Source organism: Doryrhamphus excisus, linkage group LG17, assembly GCF_037039965.1.
Source record: "Doryrhamphus excisus strain RoL-2023G ecotype Guam linkage group LG17, RoL_Dexc_Guam_v1.1, whole genome shotgun sequence".
Lineage (NCBI taxonomy): Eukaryota > Metazoa > Chordata > Actinopteri > Syngnathiformes > Syngnathidae > Doryrhamphus > Doryrhamphus excisus.
The window spans coordinates 15,581,562-15,598,968 of record NC_136373.1 but is presented as its reverse complement, the minus strand read 5'-3'; the positions used below and the strand labels follow the sequence as shown (position 1 = coordinate 15,598,968).

Here is a 17,407-nt window from a genome sequence, read left to right as displayed (position 1 = left end):
AATCTGCAAGAAAGGAAAGGAATATTAGCTTGTATTTTGATCATAACTCATTTCTTATCACAAATTGTCATGCCAAGCATGTAGAGGCGAGAAACAAAAACATATTGCATGCAATTTACTTAAATTTTGCGTTTTTTTAAAGAAAATATATTATTTTGAGTCGTTATTGTACCGGATTGCAATGTAGGTGAAGAAATTGGTAAGTGAGGAAGTGTTAGTGGCTTTGTGCTGTGTCACGTGTGAACAGGTGAGGTCACGTGGCAGACGGTGACGTCACTGGGGGTTAGCCTGGCTTAATAATAATAATGAGAGACTGAGGACGTGGTAAGTGTCTATTTGGACTACTTCGTTCCTTCTTTGGTGTGCTTAAAATGTGGCGGTTATTAATTTAATACGTGATATGGTTACATAATAAGCTGTGACGTGAATGTGTTAGCAACTTTATAGAGATGGACTAAAGCTGGAGACATATACGCCCAGGTTTCCTAGCTAGATAAGACCGTCTTGAGTTAGCCGAGGCTAGCTAAACAGATGCGATATTGATTTGAATTACAATAATATCAACGTACTTGAATATTGTATGTATGTTATACGAATCTGGGTTTAGCATACGGCTACATACTGTACGTACACAAGAGTGTGTTTATAAGAGTGTGTTTAATATTTGTTGTTGACTGTTAGCTTAGCATACGGACACACCGGCGAAGACGTTAGCATACAAACATTTGACTATGAATGTCCGAATTACAACAAGCACTTCCCATTCGTGTCTCTATATTGATATAATACAGATTATAATAGTTTATTATCTGTTTTTTTCCTTCAAAATGATGAATGGACGCTAATGCGTTGTTCGATAGGGCAGCCCGTAATGTGCAACTTCCTGGTTGTTTGAATGTTCCGCCCTGAGTCCAGCTGACTCCTGTTAAAAGCTAAATCCATTAAAAATCAGTATTGACAAAATAAATGATGTTTAAACACACAACAATCACAGCTGTTCTCTTTTTAAAGCATATTTTATGTGACTGACTTTATTAAATTAATATTTATAATGACCCCAATACGGATATTGCTTGGTGACATTATGCAAAAAAGACTGCTAAGCTAGGGGTCCCCAACAGACAGCTAGTGGGGCTTGGGATGGCCTGGGGCTGCATGAGTGCTGCCGACATGATGGCATCTAATGTACCAACGAAACCTTTTAGTTACGTGTATCGTTCTGAGTACACTGAATGTTTTCAATTCAAAATGTATGTGCATTGACGAGGGTTCAATTACTACTAATAGCATGCTTTTAACAAGCATTTCATTCATTGAACCGCACCACCAAAACAGCCATTAATTCTACTTTTAGTTTTGCTTTTCACTTAAAAAGTGCTCTCTGTGATGTCACAGTGGTCCGGACTTCCTTATATGGGCTTACCAGTGTGCAAGCTGTTAGCTGTAGAGCTGAATGGGACCAATCACGGAGGATTGGGCGGGTCGTGGGTGGAATCTATAAAGTTTTCTATGTCTATAAAGTTTTCTATGTTGGCTATTGTGTGTAGCTGCTCTATAGGAGTCCACAACTCAATACAAAGGGACAGAAAATTTGAATAATTGGTCCCCTTTAAGTTCTTCGGACACAAGAAATTCTTCCATTGTTAAGCCCTCACGCAATACAATACTACAATACAATATAATGGATTAGGTGCAGATTCAGGAAGATCTTTTTGATGGAAGCACTGAAAAAAATACTAAATTAAGCATCCCCGACAGGCAGCTAGTGGGGTTTGTGATGGCCTGGGGCTGCATGAGTGCTGCCAGCATGGGGGTGCTGCGGTTCATTGAGGAAAGCATACATTCTGTGACATTCGGAAGCGGAGCATGAACTCATCACTTGGGGTAACTAGTATTTATGGATCTGACAAAAAGCATTAATTACAATGAAATGGAATATTTCATATTTACTATGTTTTTCTTTTTGTCTTTTCTGTAAAAGATTCTGTTGCACTACATTCTGTATTTGTCTGACTTCCACATACCAGAAGCGTGTCAGTGAATCCAAGCGCATGTGCAGGCATGAAGCCATCGTCATTCTTGTAAAACCAGATTGTACTGTGATGTGGTGTCGTAACGTGCGGCTTCTTTTTCCTGTCTCCAGCGCCCCACCGGGTCCCACGAAAGAATGAAGCTGCGCCCGATTTCTGGTTGAGTTTAAAGAAAGTGTCCTCCTGGCGTGGCCATGGAGATGTCCCCATTTCCCAACCGATGCGCTGCAGGCCTCCACGCGGCGGGATGGGCGTTGATTCTACCCTGCTTCTGGTTTCTTGACCGACTCATCGCCGTGTGCAAGTCTACCACCCTTGAGAAGACGCAGAGGCTCGAAGAAGGATGCTACCTCCGCCCCCTGAAAGTTGTGTTTGGCTCCGTCGCTTTCAGTATTCTTTTTCTCCTCACGGCGCCTGTAGCCTTGCTGGGCTTCCTGCTGTGGGCGCCGCTGCAAGCGTGGCGCAGACCTTTCTGCTACCACCGGGAGGCGACATCGTTGCAGTGTGAGTCACACCGAGGCTTTGAGCTGGAAGGAAAGGCGTCGTTTTGTTTTGCATCGGCCAATTTGTGTCTTCTACCGGATAGCCTAGCTCGCTTCAATAACCTGGGACACACCCAACGCAGGGCGCTAGCCATCGGCGAATGCATAGCCATGAGCGTGAGCCGACCCAACATCCGCATCTTTATCGACTCCCCCAGCAGCTGCAGTACCGTCAGCCCCTCCGATAGCATCGTCCCCGCGGTCAATTCGTTTAGCGCTACAGACCGCCAGGCTCCACCTCCAGAGACTGATGTCTCGGGAGGAAAGCCTAGCAACCAAGTTGAGGTGGCGCCCATCCAGCATAACTCCAACCAGAACTCCAACCAGCAGGGCCAGCGCAGCGCCCCCCGCGCTTTGCTCTCCCGTGGTCTTGGCCAGCAGGATGATGTCCCCTGGGAAGTGTCGACATTTTTCCCCGCCAATGTGGACATTCTCTGCTTAGAGGAAGTGTTCGATAAGAGGGCCGCACAGAAACTCACCCGAGCGCTAAGTCCTTTGTTTGGTCACATTCTCTACGACATTGGAGGGTATGCCTGCCAGCCGCCGTGCAGCTGTTCCACTTTCAAGTTCTTCAACAGCGGCCTCTTCCTTGCCAGTCGCTTCCCCATCCAGGAGGCCCAGTACCACTGCTTTCCCAACAGCCGAGGAGAAGATGCCTTAGCTGCCAAGGGCCTCCTCGCTGCGAAGGTACGGGCTTTCCTGGTTGTATGGAGTGTTTACTTTCACACCAGTCAAAGTCAAGTCACAGGATTGTAATCAATCGCGGGTCACATTGGGCTCAAAAATTGGCAAGACAATTTTCTACTTCCTGTTTTGAGTCCTTGGTATTGTATTCATTCGTGATAATGAATATTTTTACATGCATAAATGCCTCATTATATATATATATATATTTACGGCCCCTCTACCAATTTTTGCCAATTTTTTAACCCAATGTGACCTGCGATTCATTACATGCTGTGGATGTTTTGTGTTTTTGTTTTGTTGCACTGTGAGCAAATGTCATTCTGTGGGATTGACCATCTATATACCATCTATATATATAGATGTGGATGTTTTGTGTTTTTGTTTTGTTGCACCGTGAGCAAATGTCATTCTGTGTGATTGACCATATATATACCATCTATATATATATATATATATATATATACATATGTGGATGTTTTGTGGTTTTGCTTTGTTGCACCGTGAGCAAATGTCATTCTGTGTGATTGACCACCTATATATATATATTATATATATATATATATATATATATATATATATATATATATATTGATTGTATATAGATGGTCAATCACACAGAATGACATATTTTAGTTTTTGTTTTGTTGCACCCTGAGCAAATATGTCATTCTGTGTGATTGACCATCTATATACCATCAATATATATATATATATATATAGGTGGTCAATCACACAGAATGACATATTTGCTCACGGTGCAACAAAACAAAAACTAAAATATGTCATTCTGTGTGATTGACCATCTATATATATACCATCTATATGTATGTATATATATATATAGCTATATGTATATATATAGATGGTCAATCACACAGAATGACATATTTGCTCACGGTGCAACAAAACGAAACCACAAAACATCCACAGCATGCTAACGCATCACATAAATCATGTGAGCGATAAACAACGTCTAAGTGCTACACATAACTTAAAACTCTTACTTCCAAATGCCCGCAAGGCATGCTGGGTAGAAGAATAATAAAACATTGGATATCAAGCTACACAGTGTATCTGACTATTTTGGCGACTCAGGCGTGCCACAATAGCACTGCAAGTCATGTGGGGGGGGGGGGTATAATTTGGAAATTAAGACGCCCGGTGGGCCGCAGTTTGGCCACCCCTGTCCCAGACTGACAATGGAACCTCCAAGATCAAATCCAATCCATTCTGGGCCTCTGGTTCATTTGTTTGTATTGTATTGTTGGTACCCTAGTTTACAATATTGCAATATTAAGCAATATTAATACTTTAAATTTTTCTTATTGATGGAGATGTCGGACTTCTAACACCCACTAACACCCACTTACACCCACTAACACCCACTTTTATTCTCAGGTGGTGATTGGGAAGAACCAGAAGCAGAGGGAAGTGGTTGGTTATTTCAACTGCATCCACCTTCACGCACCAGAAGGTGAACGTGGTTTTGCTTGAGGAGAAACCAAGTAAGTCCTCATCAACTCCGAGTCCTGAGCATCTCTTTGAATTCAGGCGAAGGAGAGATCCGCTGCGAGCAGTTGAACATGGTGACCAAGTGGATCGGGGATTTCCAAGCCGCCAACAGACAACCCCACGAGGAAGTGGCTTTCGATGTACTTTGCGGCGACTTTAACTTCGACAACTGCTCGCCAGGTGATTTTTGCGTGTCTCCTTTTGCAATTTATGTTCAATTCCGCCCTGGGATTATCCACTTTAGTGCAGAGCTGTTTCCCTGTCTTTTCCAGATGACACTTTGGAACAGAATCACTGTCTCTTTGAGGAATATAAAGACCCTTGCAGGGCGGGGCCCGGGAAAGAGAAGCCCTGGGTCGTTGGTGCGTAATAAAACAGTCTGAGCGCGTGCGGGAACACATTTGCATATCCGATGCAAATGTCTGTGTTTCAGGTACTCTACTAGAGCAGCCGACGCTGTACGACGAGTGTGTAAACACCCCGGAAAACCTCCAAAGGTGCAGTTAAGTCGCCCACTTTACCAGTGTCAACATAACCGGCACAGAATTGTGTATCTGTGCAGGACTTTGGAGAGCGAGTTGCTCAGAAAGCGTTACATCTGCCCCCCCGTCCCCGCATCAGGCTCGCCGTTGGTTTACCCTGAAACCGACCAACCGTGGATCGGACGGCGGATTGATTATATCCTCTTTCGGGAAAAGTCCATCTCAAAGCACTGCAGAACAGTACGTGGCTGCTCTCTTTCTTTCTTAAACCGGTTCCAACCGGTTTGTCTGTCACCTTTCTAAAACGTCGACTTTGTCATTTTAGGAAGTGGAAGAAGTATCGTTTATTACCCAGCTGGCTGGCCTAACAGACCACATCCCTGTGGGCTTGAGACTAAATGTAACCATGGACTTGTGATGGTGTGGGGACATAGTGTTGTGTTCAGGTTCACACAAAGGGACCAAATGTACGCGTTTACATTGCTAAAAAAAAAAAAAAAGCCATAATTTTTAAATGTTTACATCATTTAAAATGGGATTTGCTGCTGATGCACTCACATATCTGACGTATGTGAAATATCTCAGGTGGTATTTAAATTTAATAAATATATGGGTTTGCCTGGATACGCCCCATGTTGTATATAGGCTTCTTCTGGATTTTTTATATGTATGTTTTTTTTGTAATTCCCTACAGAAATAAATGTAAATAACGCAAAGTCTATACAATTTGACAAAGTTGCAGGGCCCCGATTTCTGAAATGATATTGGCGTCATATTTTCACTGACTTTCCATATTCCCTGATACCGTTTATGCATAATTTTTAGTTTCAGCAAGAATCTGATGCACATCTAACCTACAGAAGACAGACTTTTTTTGGTTTTTTTTGCGTATATGCTACATGCCATTTTTAGGCTTTTTAAGAAAAGTGAGCATAATATTACCAGAAATGAAGGCTGATACGAGAAAAAAAAACGGACATCAAACGCAACATCATCGCCCCACAATTAGTTTGAAAAATTATGTAGACCAATGTAATTTAAAACCTCAGCGTTATCTTGTGATTCTCATATATCTCATTTAAATACATTCATCATTTTAGGGCAGAATTACCAGAAAATATTAGTTTCAACATATCACATATCACTGCCATTTTGCTGCAAGCATTCACACTCTGTACAACTATGAAACATAATGCATGTTTTTAACATACATGTTTTTGGGAGGAAGTCGGATAAACATGCAAACGCCACACAATGATTCAAAACCACAACCGTAATTATGGCGCCTGATATGACATTTTAATAAACATATTCTTAAAAAACACGTGAAACGTATTTATAGTATATATTTTGTTGTATAATTACGGTATCAAAATGTAGCGTAATATATTATTCCATCGCTAGGTGGCGATGTAGTGTGTGTACCGCACAGAAAACGAAGAAGACGTGAAACCCAATCAAAATTCAAGACGATTTTTTTTACTTCCTGTTTTGAGTCCTTGCTACCACGCGTGAAGGTGCTAGCTATCACATTGTATTCATTCGTGATAATGAATATTTTTACACGCATAAACGCTTTATTATGTAAACGTAGAGTTTGCTCTGCTTACAAAGTTCTGCGCCACAGCCAGTTAATTCATCGAAACACGGCTACAAATGTAACCTTATGTCCGCCTCGACGCTTGGCTTCTGTTGACCACTTTTTAACAAAAAGATGTTTTTCGGACACCGACGTTGGGACCAGGACGGCACCGACGAACAGCGACGTTATGCGGGATGAATCACCGGAGCCGGAGACCGACTTTAATGACAACCGTCACCTGAGCCAAAGTGAGTTAAAGCAGCTTTATTTGATTCAATTAGATCAACTCCGGGAGGCAATATGATCGTCATAAGTGAGATATTAATTCCATGTCATTGTGTGCTACAAAGGGAAGCAGCTTTGGAAAATAGTCGTTCATATTTCAGCGACTGTAGATAAATCATGCAAATTGCTGCATTAATAACCATAGAGTCATTTTACTTCGAGTTTCATCTTCTCATGAATTGTGTTGAAACCGAGTAATTTCCACTTTGTGTATATTTAAGAGATAATTAGACCTAAAAAAATGACATAATTTACATAAATTAATGGACTTTTTGAAGCGTTGATGAAACGTAATGTACCAATTTCACCACTAGGTGGCGTAACTTAAAGTCATACAATAAACTTAGTCGGTGGTGTGTTCAATCAAGTTTAATAACAAAGTGGATAGCAGCACACAAGAAATAACACAAGTACTATGACGTATTTGCAGTGTACATTTCTGTACTCGAACATTGGCATTTTCTGCCGTTTTGGGGTGCTTCTGTGGCCCCTGTTGAGTGTGTGTGAGGTTTCCCCTGTGTTTTTGACCAGAAAAGTTCATTAGAAGCAAGTTGAAAAAAATGAAAAAAACGCCATACTAACCCCTTACGTTTTTTTCAAAAATCGACGCCCGAAAATTTTGGCATTTTATGCCATTTTTGGGTGCTTCTGGGGCCCCTGTTGAGTGTGTGTGAGGTCCCCCCTGTCTTTTTGACCAGAAAAGTTCATTAGAAGCAAGTTGAAAAAAACGACATACTAACCCCTTATGTTTTTTTCAAAAATCGACGCCCGGAAATTTTGGCATTTTATGCCATTTTTGGGTGCTTCTGGGGCCCCTGTTGAGTGTGTGTGAGGTTCCCCCTGTCTTTTTGACCAGGAAAGTTCATTAGAAGCAAGTTGAAAAAAATGAAAAAAACGCCATACTAACCCCTTACGTTTTTTTCAAAAATCGACACCTGAAAATTTTTGCATTTTATGCCATTTTTGGGTGCCCCTGGGGCCCCTGTTGAGTGTGTGTGAGGTTTCCCCTGTTTTTTTTTTTTTACCAGAAAGGTTCATTAGAAGCAAGTTGAAAAAAAATGACATACTAACCTCTTACGTTTTTTTGTCAAAAATCACCGCCCTCGAACATTGGCATGTTCTGCCGTTTTTGGATGCTTCTAGGGCCCCTGTTGAGTGTGTGTGAGGTTTCCCTTGGTTTTTTGACCAGAAAAGTTATTAGAAGCAAGTTGAAAAAAATGAAAAAAACGCCATACTAACCCCTTACGTTTTTTTCAAAAATCGACGCCCGAAAATTTTGGCATTTTATGCCATTTTTGGGTGCTTCTGGGGCCCCTGTTGAGTGTGTGTGAGGTCTCCCCTGTCTTTTTGACCAGAAAAGTTCATTAGAAGCAAGTTGAAAAAAACGACATACTAACCCCTTATGTTTTTTTCAAAAATCGACGCCCGGAAATTTTGGCATTTTATGCCATTTTTGGGTGCTTCTGGGGCCCCTGTTGAGTGTGTGTGAGGTTCCCCCTGTCTTTTTGACCAGAAAAGTTCATTAGAAGCAAGTTGAAAAAAATGATAAAAACGACATACTAACCCCTTACGTTTTTTTCAAAAATCGACACCCGAAAATTTTGGCATTTTATGCCATTTTTGGGTGCCCCTGGGGCCCCTGTTGAGTGTGTGTGAGGTTTCCCCTGTTTTTTTTTTTTTTACCAGAAAGGTTCATTAGAAGCAAGTTGAAAAAAAATGACATACTAACCTCTTACGTTTTTTGTCAAAAATCACTGCCCCCGAACATTGGCATTTTCTGCCGTTTTTGGGTGCTTCTGGGGCCCCTGTTGAGTGTGTGTGTGAGGTTTCCCCTGTGTTTTTCACCAGAAAAGTTCAATGGCAACTGTACTGTATTATGAAATAAATACTATATATAATTTAGTTGATACATCTTTTAATTCATTTCCAGGGTCGACCGAGACGTTCAACCTGGATGTTTTGGTGTCTTTGCTGCGACAGGAGAACGCAGACGACATCTGTGTGATTAAATTAGCGGAGCACATCAAATACACCCAGTACATCATCGTCGTCAGCGGCGTATCACCCAGACACCTCCGTGCGATGGCCCTCTACGCCGTCAAAGTGGTAAATGACCTGCAATTTCCCCTCCTCTGACACATAAAACCTGTGCTCTTTATCTTGAACCATCGCTTCTGTCCTCCGTTTAGTACAAATTTGTGAGACGGGATCACAATCCTCATGTGAAGATTGAAGGAAAGACTGCAGAAGACTGGCTGTGTATTGACTTTGGTATGTAAAACAAGCATCGGATGTCATGCTTAGACATGAGCTGTGTCTGTCTATCCTGCAGGGAATATGGTGGTTCACTTCATGCTTCCGGAGACCAGGGAAGTGTACGAACTGGAGAAACTGTGGACTCTGCGCTCCCACGATGAACAACTGAGCCGAATCCCTGCTGAGAAGCTCCCGGAAGATTTTATATATGACCTTGAAGACGCCAAAGCGTGACTTAACCCGGCATTCTGTTGTCCTATAACTTAATGTATCTTTGTTCCTGTTCGCTTATTCGAATAAAGTTATATTTTTGTACAGTGCTGTACAGTCAAATTGACTCAAATATTGTAACACTCTGTGTTTTTTTTATTTTTTATGAAGGTCCAAGAAGCAACAATTCCTACAAGGGCTACAACTTGACATGCGGTTTCCTCCGTCACTTCCTGTCCGTCACCCCTTTTCCGTCCCCAACCCCGGAACATATCGCTCCATGGCAACACATGCACAAATGTGTCACAAATGGTCATTAGTTCCTCAGTAACTACTCTAAATGTATCTGCCTTAGTCATCAGTTCTTCATTAGTTCCTTGGTAACTACTCTAAATGTATCTGCCTTAGTCATCAGTTCTTCATTAGTTCCTTGGTAACTACTCTAAATGTATCTGCCTTAGTCATCAGTTCTTCATTAGTGCCTTGGTAACTACTCCAAATGTATGGGCCATAGTTCCTTCTAAGTACTCACAAGTTCTACATCAGTTGCTCAGTAACTACTCTAAATGTATGTGTTAGTTATTAGTTCCTCAGTAACTACTTTAAGTGGATGTGCCTCAGTCATCAATTCATTAGTTCCTTGGTAACTACTCTAAATGTATGTGCCTTAGTTCCTTGTAAGTACCCTTTAGTTCTACGTCAGTTGCTCAGTAACTATTCTAAATGTATGTGTGTTATTAGTTCCTCAGTAACTACTCTAAATGTATGTGCGTTAGTTCCTTGGTAAGTACTCATTAGTTTTACGCCAGTTGCTCAGTAACTACTCTAAGCATCATGGTCTGAGGCTGCATGAGTGCTGCCGGCGCCGAGGAGCTGTGGTTCATCTATGAAGTCCAAAATGTTCTGTGACATTACGAAGCAGAAATTGGTCTTTCCAACATGATGCCGAGCCCAAACGCACCTCCGAGATGATCAAGGTGATGGCGTCTCCTCCAGACCCAATGAAGCCCCTGCGGATGGACGACACCTATTTAGGCAACCACGGCGATGTGGGGACTTTGGTGGCTGACATGAGAAGGTTGTTCTGTTTGAACACAAGCAAAAGGCTAGCATGGTTTTGTGATATTAAGACAGAAAATACTATTTATTTCCCTATTTGGGGATCTAACAACATCCTACTACGCCGCCAATGGTCTTTGACTTAGCAAGTGAGCGTTGCGTGCCATTGAGCATCCCCGTACGTCACACTACAGCACAACGTGAACCAAATGTAGAAATAATGAAGAAAGCGATTAGGAAGCCATGTTTACATGTCCGTGCCTCCATGCCGCTTGTCAAGATGACTGATGACAAAAAGGAAAGAAATGAGTGGACAATAACAGGTGCATACATTATACATACTATTTTGTCATTATGGGACGCCATTTTTCTTCTGCTGTGGCTCACGCTGTCAGTAGCGTAGTCATTTTACCATTAATGAGCATCCTGCTAAGACACATCAGCTGTCTTCACTTTGGACACCACACTCCATTACCCTCTGGATGCTACGTCACAACTTCACTAACTTTTAGCTCAAACCACTGTAATACACTCACTGGCCACCAGGGGTGCAAAGGTCAATCTAAATATACAATGGAAACTTGGTTAGCGTCATTAATTCATTTCACAAAGTAACCAAAACATTGAAAAGTTCATTAGAAGCAAGTTAAAAAAAAACAAAAAAACCCCATACTAACCTCTTACGTTTTTTGTCAAAAATCCCCGTCCTCGAACATTGGCATTTTCTGCCGTTTTTGAGTGCTTCTCGGGCCCCTGTTGACTGTGTGTGAGGTTTCCCCTGTGTTTTTGACCAGAAAAGTTCATTAGACACAAGTTGAAAAAAATGAAAAAAACGACATACTAACCCCTTACGTTTTTTGTCAAAAATCACCAAATTCAAACACTGGCCTTTTATGCCATTTTTGGGTGCTTCTGAGGCCCCCGATGCGTGTGAGGGAGGTTTCCCGTGGTTTTTTCACCAGAAAAGTTCATTAGAAGCAAGTTGAAAAAAATGAAAAAAACGACATACTAACCCCTTACGTTTTTTTCAAAAATCGACGCCCGAACATTTTGGCATTTTATGCCATTTTTGGGTGCTTCTGAGGCCCCCGGTGCGTGTGAGGGAGGTTTCCCGTGGTTTTTTCACCAGAAAAGTTCATTAGAAGCAAGTTGAAAAAAATGAAAAAAACGCCATACTAACCCCTTACGTTTTTTTCAAAAATCGACGCCCGAATATTTTGGCATTTTATGCCATTTTTGGGTGCTTCTGGGGCCCCTGTTGAGTGTGTGAGGTTCCCCCTGTCTTTTTGACCAGAAAAGTTCATTAGAAGCAAGTTGAAAAAAATGAAAAAAACGCCATACTAACCCCTTACGTTTTTTGTCAAAAATCACCAAATTCAAACACTGGCCTTTTATGCAATTTTTGGGTGCTTCTGAGGCCCCCGATGCGTGTGAGGGAGGTTTCCCGTGGTTTTTTCACCAGAAAAGTTCATTAGAAGCAAGTTGAAAAAAATGAAAAAAAACGCCATACTAACCCCTTACGTTTTTTGTCAAAAATCACCAAATTCAAACACTGGCCTTTTATGCCATTTTTGGGTGCTTCTGAGGCCCCCGATGCGTGTGAGGGAGGTTTCCCGTGGTTTTTTCACCAGAAAAGTTCATTAGAAGCAAGTTGAAAAAAATGAAAAAAACGACATACTAACCCCTTACGTTTTTTTCAAAAATCGACGCCCGAACATTTTGGCATTTTATGCCATTTTTGGGTGCTTCTGAGGCCCCCGGTGCGTGTGAGGGAGGTTTCCCGTGGTTTTTTCACCAGAAAAGTTCATTAGAAGCAAGTTGAAAAAAATGAAAAAAACGCCATACTAACCCCTTACGTTTTTTTCAAAAATCGACGCCCGAATATTTTGGCATTTTATGCCATTTTTGGGTGCTTCTGGGGCCCCTGTTGAGTGTGTGAGGTTCCCCCTGTCTTTTTGACCAGAAAAGTTCATTAGAAGCAAGTTGAAAAAAATGAAAAAAACGCCATACTAACCTCTTACGTTTTTTGTCAAAAATCCCCGTCCTTGAACATTGGCATTTTCTGCCGTTTTTGAGTGCTTCTCGGGCCCCTGTTGACTGTGTGTGAGGTTTCCCCTGTGTTTTTGACCAGAAAAGTTCATTAGACACAAGTTGAAAAAAATGAAAAAAACGACATACTAACCCCTTACGTTTTTTGTCAAAAATCACCAAATTCAAACACTGGCCTTTTATGCAATTTTTGGGTGCTTCTGAGGCCCCCGATGCGTGTGAGGGAGGTTTCCCGTGGTTTTTTCACCAGAAAAGTTCATTAGAAGCAAGTTGAAAAAAATGAAAAAAAACGCCATACTAACCCCTTACGTTTTTTTCAAAAATCGACGCCCGAACATTTTGGCATTTTATGCCATTTTTGGGTGCTTCTGAGGCCCCCGATGCGTGTGAGGGAGGTTTCCCGTGGTTTTTTCACCAGAAAAGTTCATTAGAAGCAAGTTGAAAAAAATGAAAAAAACGACATACTAACCCCTTACGTTTTTTTCAAAAATCGACGCCCGAACATTTTGGCATTTTATGCCATTTTTGGGTGCTTCTGAGGCCCCCGATGCGTGTGAGGGAGGTTTCCCGTGGTTTTTTCACCAGAAAAGTTCATTAGAAGCAAGTTGAAAAAAATGAAAAAAACGACATACTAACCCCTTACGTTTTTTTCAAAAATCGACGCCCGAATATTTTGGCATTTTATGCCATTTTTGGGTGCTTCTGGGGCCCCTGTTGAGTGTGTGTGAGGTTCCCCCTGTCTTTTTGACCAGAAAAGTTCATTAGAAGCAAGTTGAAAAAAATGAAAAAAACGCCATACTAACCTCTTACTTTTTTTGTCAAAAATCCCCGTCCTCGAACATTGGCATTTTCTGCCGTTTTTGAGTGCTTCTCGGGCCCCTGTTGACTGTGTGTGAGGTTTCCCCTGTGTTTTTGACCAGAAAAGTTCATTAGACACAAGTTGAAAAAAATGAAAAAAACGACATACTAACCCCTTACGTTTTTTGTCAAAAATCACCAAATTCAAACACTGGCCTTTTATGCCATTTTTGGGTGCTTCTGAGGCCCCCGATGCGTGTGAGGGAGGTTTCCCGTGGTTTTTTCACCAGAAAAGTTCATTAGAAGCAAGTTGAAAAAAATGAAAAAAAACGCCATACTAACCCCTTACGTTTTTTTCAAAAATCGACGCCCGAACATTTTGGCATTTTATGCCATTTTTGGGTGCTTCTGAGGCCCCCGATGCGTGTTAGGGAGGTTTCCCGTGGTTTTTTCACCAGAAAAGTTCATTAGAAGCAAGTTGAAAAAAATGAAAAAAACGACATACTAACCCCTTACGTTTTTTTCAAAAATCGACGCCCGAACACTTTGGCATTTTATGCCATTTTTGGGTGCTTCTGAGGCCCCCGGTGCGTGTGAGGGAGGTTTCCCGTGGTTTTTTCACCAGAAAAGTTCATTAGAAACAAGTTGAAAAAAATGAAAAAAACGACATACTAACCCCTTACGTTTTTTTCAAAAATCGACGCCTGAACATTTTGGCATTTTATGCCATTTTTGGGTGCTTCTGAGGCCCCCGATGCGTGTGAGGGAGGTTTCCCGTGGTTTTTTCACCAGAAAAGTTCATTAGAAACAAGTTGAAAAAAATGAAAAAAACGACATACTAACCCCTTACGTTTTTTTCAAAAATCGACGCCCGAACATTTTGGCATTTTATGCCATTTTTGGGTGCTTCTGAGGCCCCCAATGCGTGTGAGGGAGGTTTCCCGTGGTTTTTTCACCAGAAAAGTTCATTAGAAGCAAGTTGAAAAAAATGAAAAAAACGACATACTAACCCCTTACGTTTTTTTCAAAAATCGACGCCCGGACATTTTGGCATTTTATGCCATTTTTGGGTGCTTCTGGGGCCCCTGTTGAGTGTGTGTGAGGTTCCCCCTGTCTTTTTGACCAGAAAAGTTCATTAGAAGCAAGTTGAAAAAAATGAAAAAAACGACATACTAACCTCTTACGTTTTTTTGTCAAAAATCCCCGTCCTCGAACATTGGCATTTTCTGCCGTTTTTGAGTGCTTCTCGGGCCCCTGTTGACTGTGTGTGAGGTTTCCCCTGTGTTTTTGACCAGAAAAGTTCATTAGACACAAGTTGAAAAAAAATGAAAAAAACGACATACTAACCCCTTACGTTTTTTTCAAAAATCACCAAATTCAAACACTGGCCTTTTATGCCATTTTTGGGTGCTTCTGAGGCCCCCGATGCGTGTGAGGGAGGTTTCCCGTGGTTTTTTCACCAGAAAAGTTCATTAGAAGCAAGTTGAAAAAAATGAAAAAAACGCCATACTAACCCCTTACGTTTTTTTCAAAAATCGACGCCCGAAACTTTTGGCATTTTATGCCATTTTTGGGTGCTTCTGGGGCCCCTGTTGAGTGTGTGTGAGGATCCCCCTGTCTTTGTGACCAGAAATGTGCATTAGAAGCAAGTTGAAAAAAGTGAAAAAAACGCCATACTAACCCCTTACGTTTTTTTCAAAAATCGACGCCCGAAAATTTTGGCATTTTATGCCATTTTTGGGTGCTTCTGGGGCCCCTGTTGAGTGTGTGTGAGGTTCCCCCTGTCTTTTTGACCAGAAAAGTTCATTAGAAGCAAGTTGAAAAAAAAGAAAAAAACGCCATACTAACCCCTTACGTTTTTTTCAAAAATCGACGCCCGAACATTTTGGCATTTTATGCCATTTTTGGGTGCTTCTGGGGCCCCTGTTGACTGTGTGTGAGGTTTTTCCTGTGTTTTTGACCAAAAAGTTCATTAGAAGCAAGTTGAAACAAAACAAAAAAAACGACATACTAACCTCTTACGTTTTTTGTCAAAAATCACCGTCCTCGAACACTGGCATTTTCTGCCGTTTTTGAGTGCTTCTTGGGCCCCTGTTGAGTGTGTGTGAGGTTTCCCCTGTGTTTTTGACCAGAAAAGTTCATTAGAAGCAAGTTGAAAAAAACAAAAAAACGACATACTAACCTCTTACGTTTTTTGTCAAAAATCATCGTCCTCGAACATTGCCATTTTCTGCCGTTTTTGGGTGCTTCTGGGGCCCCTGTTGAGTGTGTGTGAGGTTTTTCCTGTGTTTTTGACCAGAAAAGTTCATTAGAAGCAAGTTGAAAAAAAAACAAAAACATATACATTTTTAACAACTTCATTCTTAAAATCTCACATTATTATTTTTCTCGATGTGGCCCTAATATCCTGTTTTACTCTGGTTTTATGAATGCATCACCAAACCTACTTTTTGTTGTTTTAGCATTACATTAACAGATTCTTCTCTTGTTTTTTGCCATTTAATGTCCTTTTAATTTTGATATTTCATAACAAATTGTGTTTTTTGCCACATCCTTCAAAGACTTTCCCCGCCAATCTACTGCAATTCTGGGAAAGCGGTGTTAAAGCGTCCCCATTTCGGAGCCGTCTGTGAAGTACAGCTCTAAAAGTTGAAAGGTTTGAGTGATTTCGGCAGCATTTATCGAACACCGTTTTGAGTTTGAAATGTTACTTGACACATATACGTACGTCGTGTCGGCATTAAAAACGATTGAATCTCTCCGCTGACTGCTCTTATTTATTATTTAAAGACTGCAATCAATGATACGCCAGCCTGTGAGTGTTTATGCAATTCATTGAAGTTTAATGTCTTAATGGAAGTCGGCGCTGGTTGCTAAGGAGCCCATCATGTTGTAAAACTGCAACATTGAAAAGGTATTGATCACTGAAGCACGCTGCACTCTAATGCACTTATACCCTGCAGTGTATCCGCATATTATTCTATTGCATTGTACACAAAGGGGCAGAAGTATTTGGACAGTAAGGGTAAACTATTGGTCTTGTTTTCATTATTTTCGTACTTTAACTTTTAGTGTATCCTGCTGCTCCATGTGAGGTTATTTATTTTTAATTCAACGACAGTCTATTATTCATCATATTTAAGTCAATGTTACGCATTATTGGCTTAAATTACTTTTTTTCTCTGATTATATATACTGGCCACTAGGTGTCACTAGTAATAAGCGACAGTGGATCTCCAATATTATTATTTCTCTGGCAAAATAATAATATAATAATAATTTTTTTTTATTCAAGTCTTATCAATGTCTTAAATTACTTATTTTCTCAGATTATATACAAAATATTGGGTAATGTGAACATAAAGGTGACTATAGGGGTGCTATAGCATGTCTAGGGGGCTCTAATAATGGTCACAAACAGGTTTTCTATGGTCTCAATACAAAAATATTCAGTTTATTAATGTTGAAATTTTGTTTTTGAAATATTTTGTGGAAATTGACAACCAAATCATTGTGATAAACGAGGGATTCCTGTACTGTATATCTATTTATTCTGCACATTATTGTTATTATTATACGGGACACAGGCAACAACATTTTGTTGGCAATTTCACTGCTGTGTTTTTGTGCAATGACAATAAAGTCATATAATATATATAATTTATTTATTTAATATTAATTTATTTATTTAATATATATAAAGTCTATCTGTACTGTACTGTACGCAAAAACACAGCTGAACGTGACAGGGTAGTATGTATAGATCAAAAAAATGTATACAGTACAGTAAATGTGAGTACACATTTCACTGCATTCATGTTTCCCTCAATGAACCGTGGCTCCACAGTGTCGGCGGCACTCATGCACCACCACCATTCACAGGCTACTTTAATTTCTGAACTTATATACTGATGA

General features: G+C 40.8%; 2 protein-coding genes and 1 long non-coding RNA gene across 5 annotated transcripts; 2 read left to right on the top strand and 1 right to left on the bottom strand.

Moving 5' to 3' along the window:
* The first annotated feature begins 237 nt into the window (after positions 1–237).
* On the top strand, positions 238–5,893 carry smpd5 (sphingomyelin phosphodiesterase 5). The gene is made up of 8 exons (XM_058084624.2): positions 238–324; positions 2,144–3,259; positions 4,658–4,733; positions 4,811–4,951; positions 5,044–5,133; positions 5,205–5,268; positions 5,334–5,493; positions 5,579–5,893. Exons 2-8 carry the CDS (start codon positions 2,225–2,227, stop codon positions 5,669–5,671), a joined length of 1,659 nt encoding a protein of 552 aa, XP_057940607.2. The 5' UTR covers positions 238–324; positions 2,144–2,224; the 3' UTR covers positions 5,672–5,893.
* Positions 5,894–6,733: 840 nt separating this feature from the next.
* Positions 6,734–9,733, top strand: malsu1 (mitochondrial assembly of ribosomal large subunit 1). Its single transcript, XM_078798247.1, has 4 exons — positions 6,734–7,083; positions 9,051–9,226; positions 9,310–9,391; positions 9,453–9,733. Exons 1-4 carry the CDS (start codon positions 6,804–6,806, stop codon positions 9,608–9,610), a joined length of 696 nt encoding a protein of 231 aa, XP_078654373.1. The 5' UTR covers positions 6,734–6,803; the 3' UTR covers positions 9,611–9,733.
* Positions 9,663–15,604, bottom strand: LOC144894444 (uncharacterized). 3 transcript variants are annotated; one of them, XR_013630220.1, is made up of 7 exons: positions 15,508–15,604; positions 14,670–14,771; positions 13,498–13,598; positions 12,660–12,760; positions 11,323–11,423; positions 10,043–10,596; positions 9,663–9,936 (listed from the first exon to the last, which is right to left on the bottom strand). It is a non-coding gene; the product is annotated as an uncharacterized LOC144894444 (long non-coding RNA). The 3 variants fall into 3 exon arrangements; XR_013630219.1 differs by lacking the exon at positions 9,663–9,936 and having other exon boundaries at positions 10,012–10,596; XR_013630221.1 differs by lacking the exon at positions 9,663–9,936 and having other exon boundaries at positions 10,012–10,596; positions 12,667–12,760.
* Between the last annotated feature and the right edge of the window lie 1,803 nt (positions 15,605–17,407).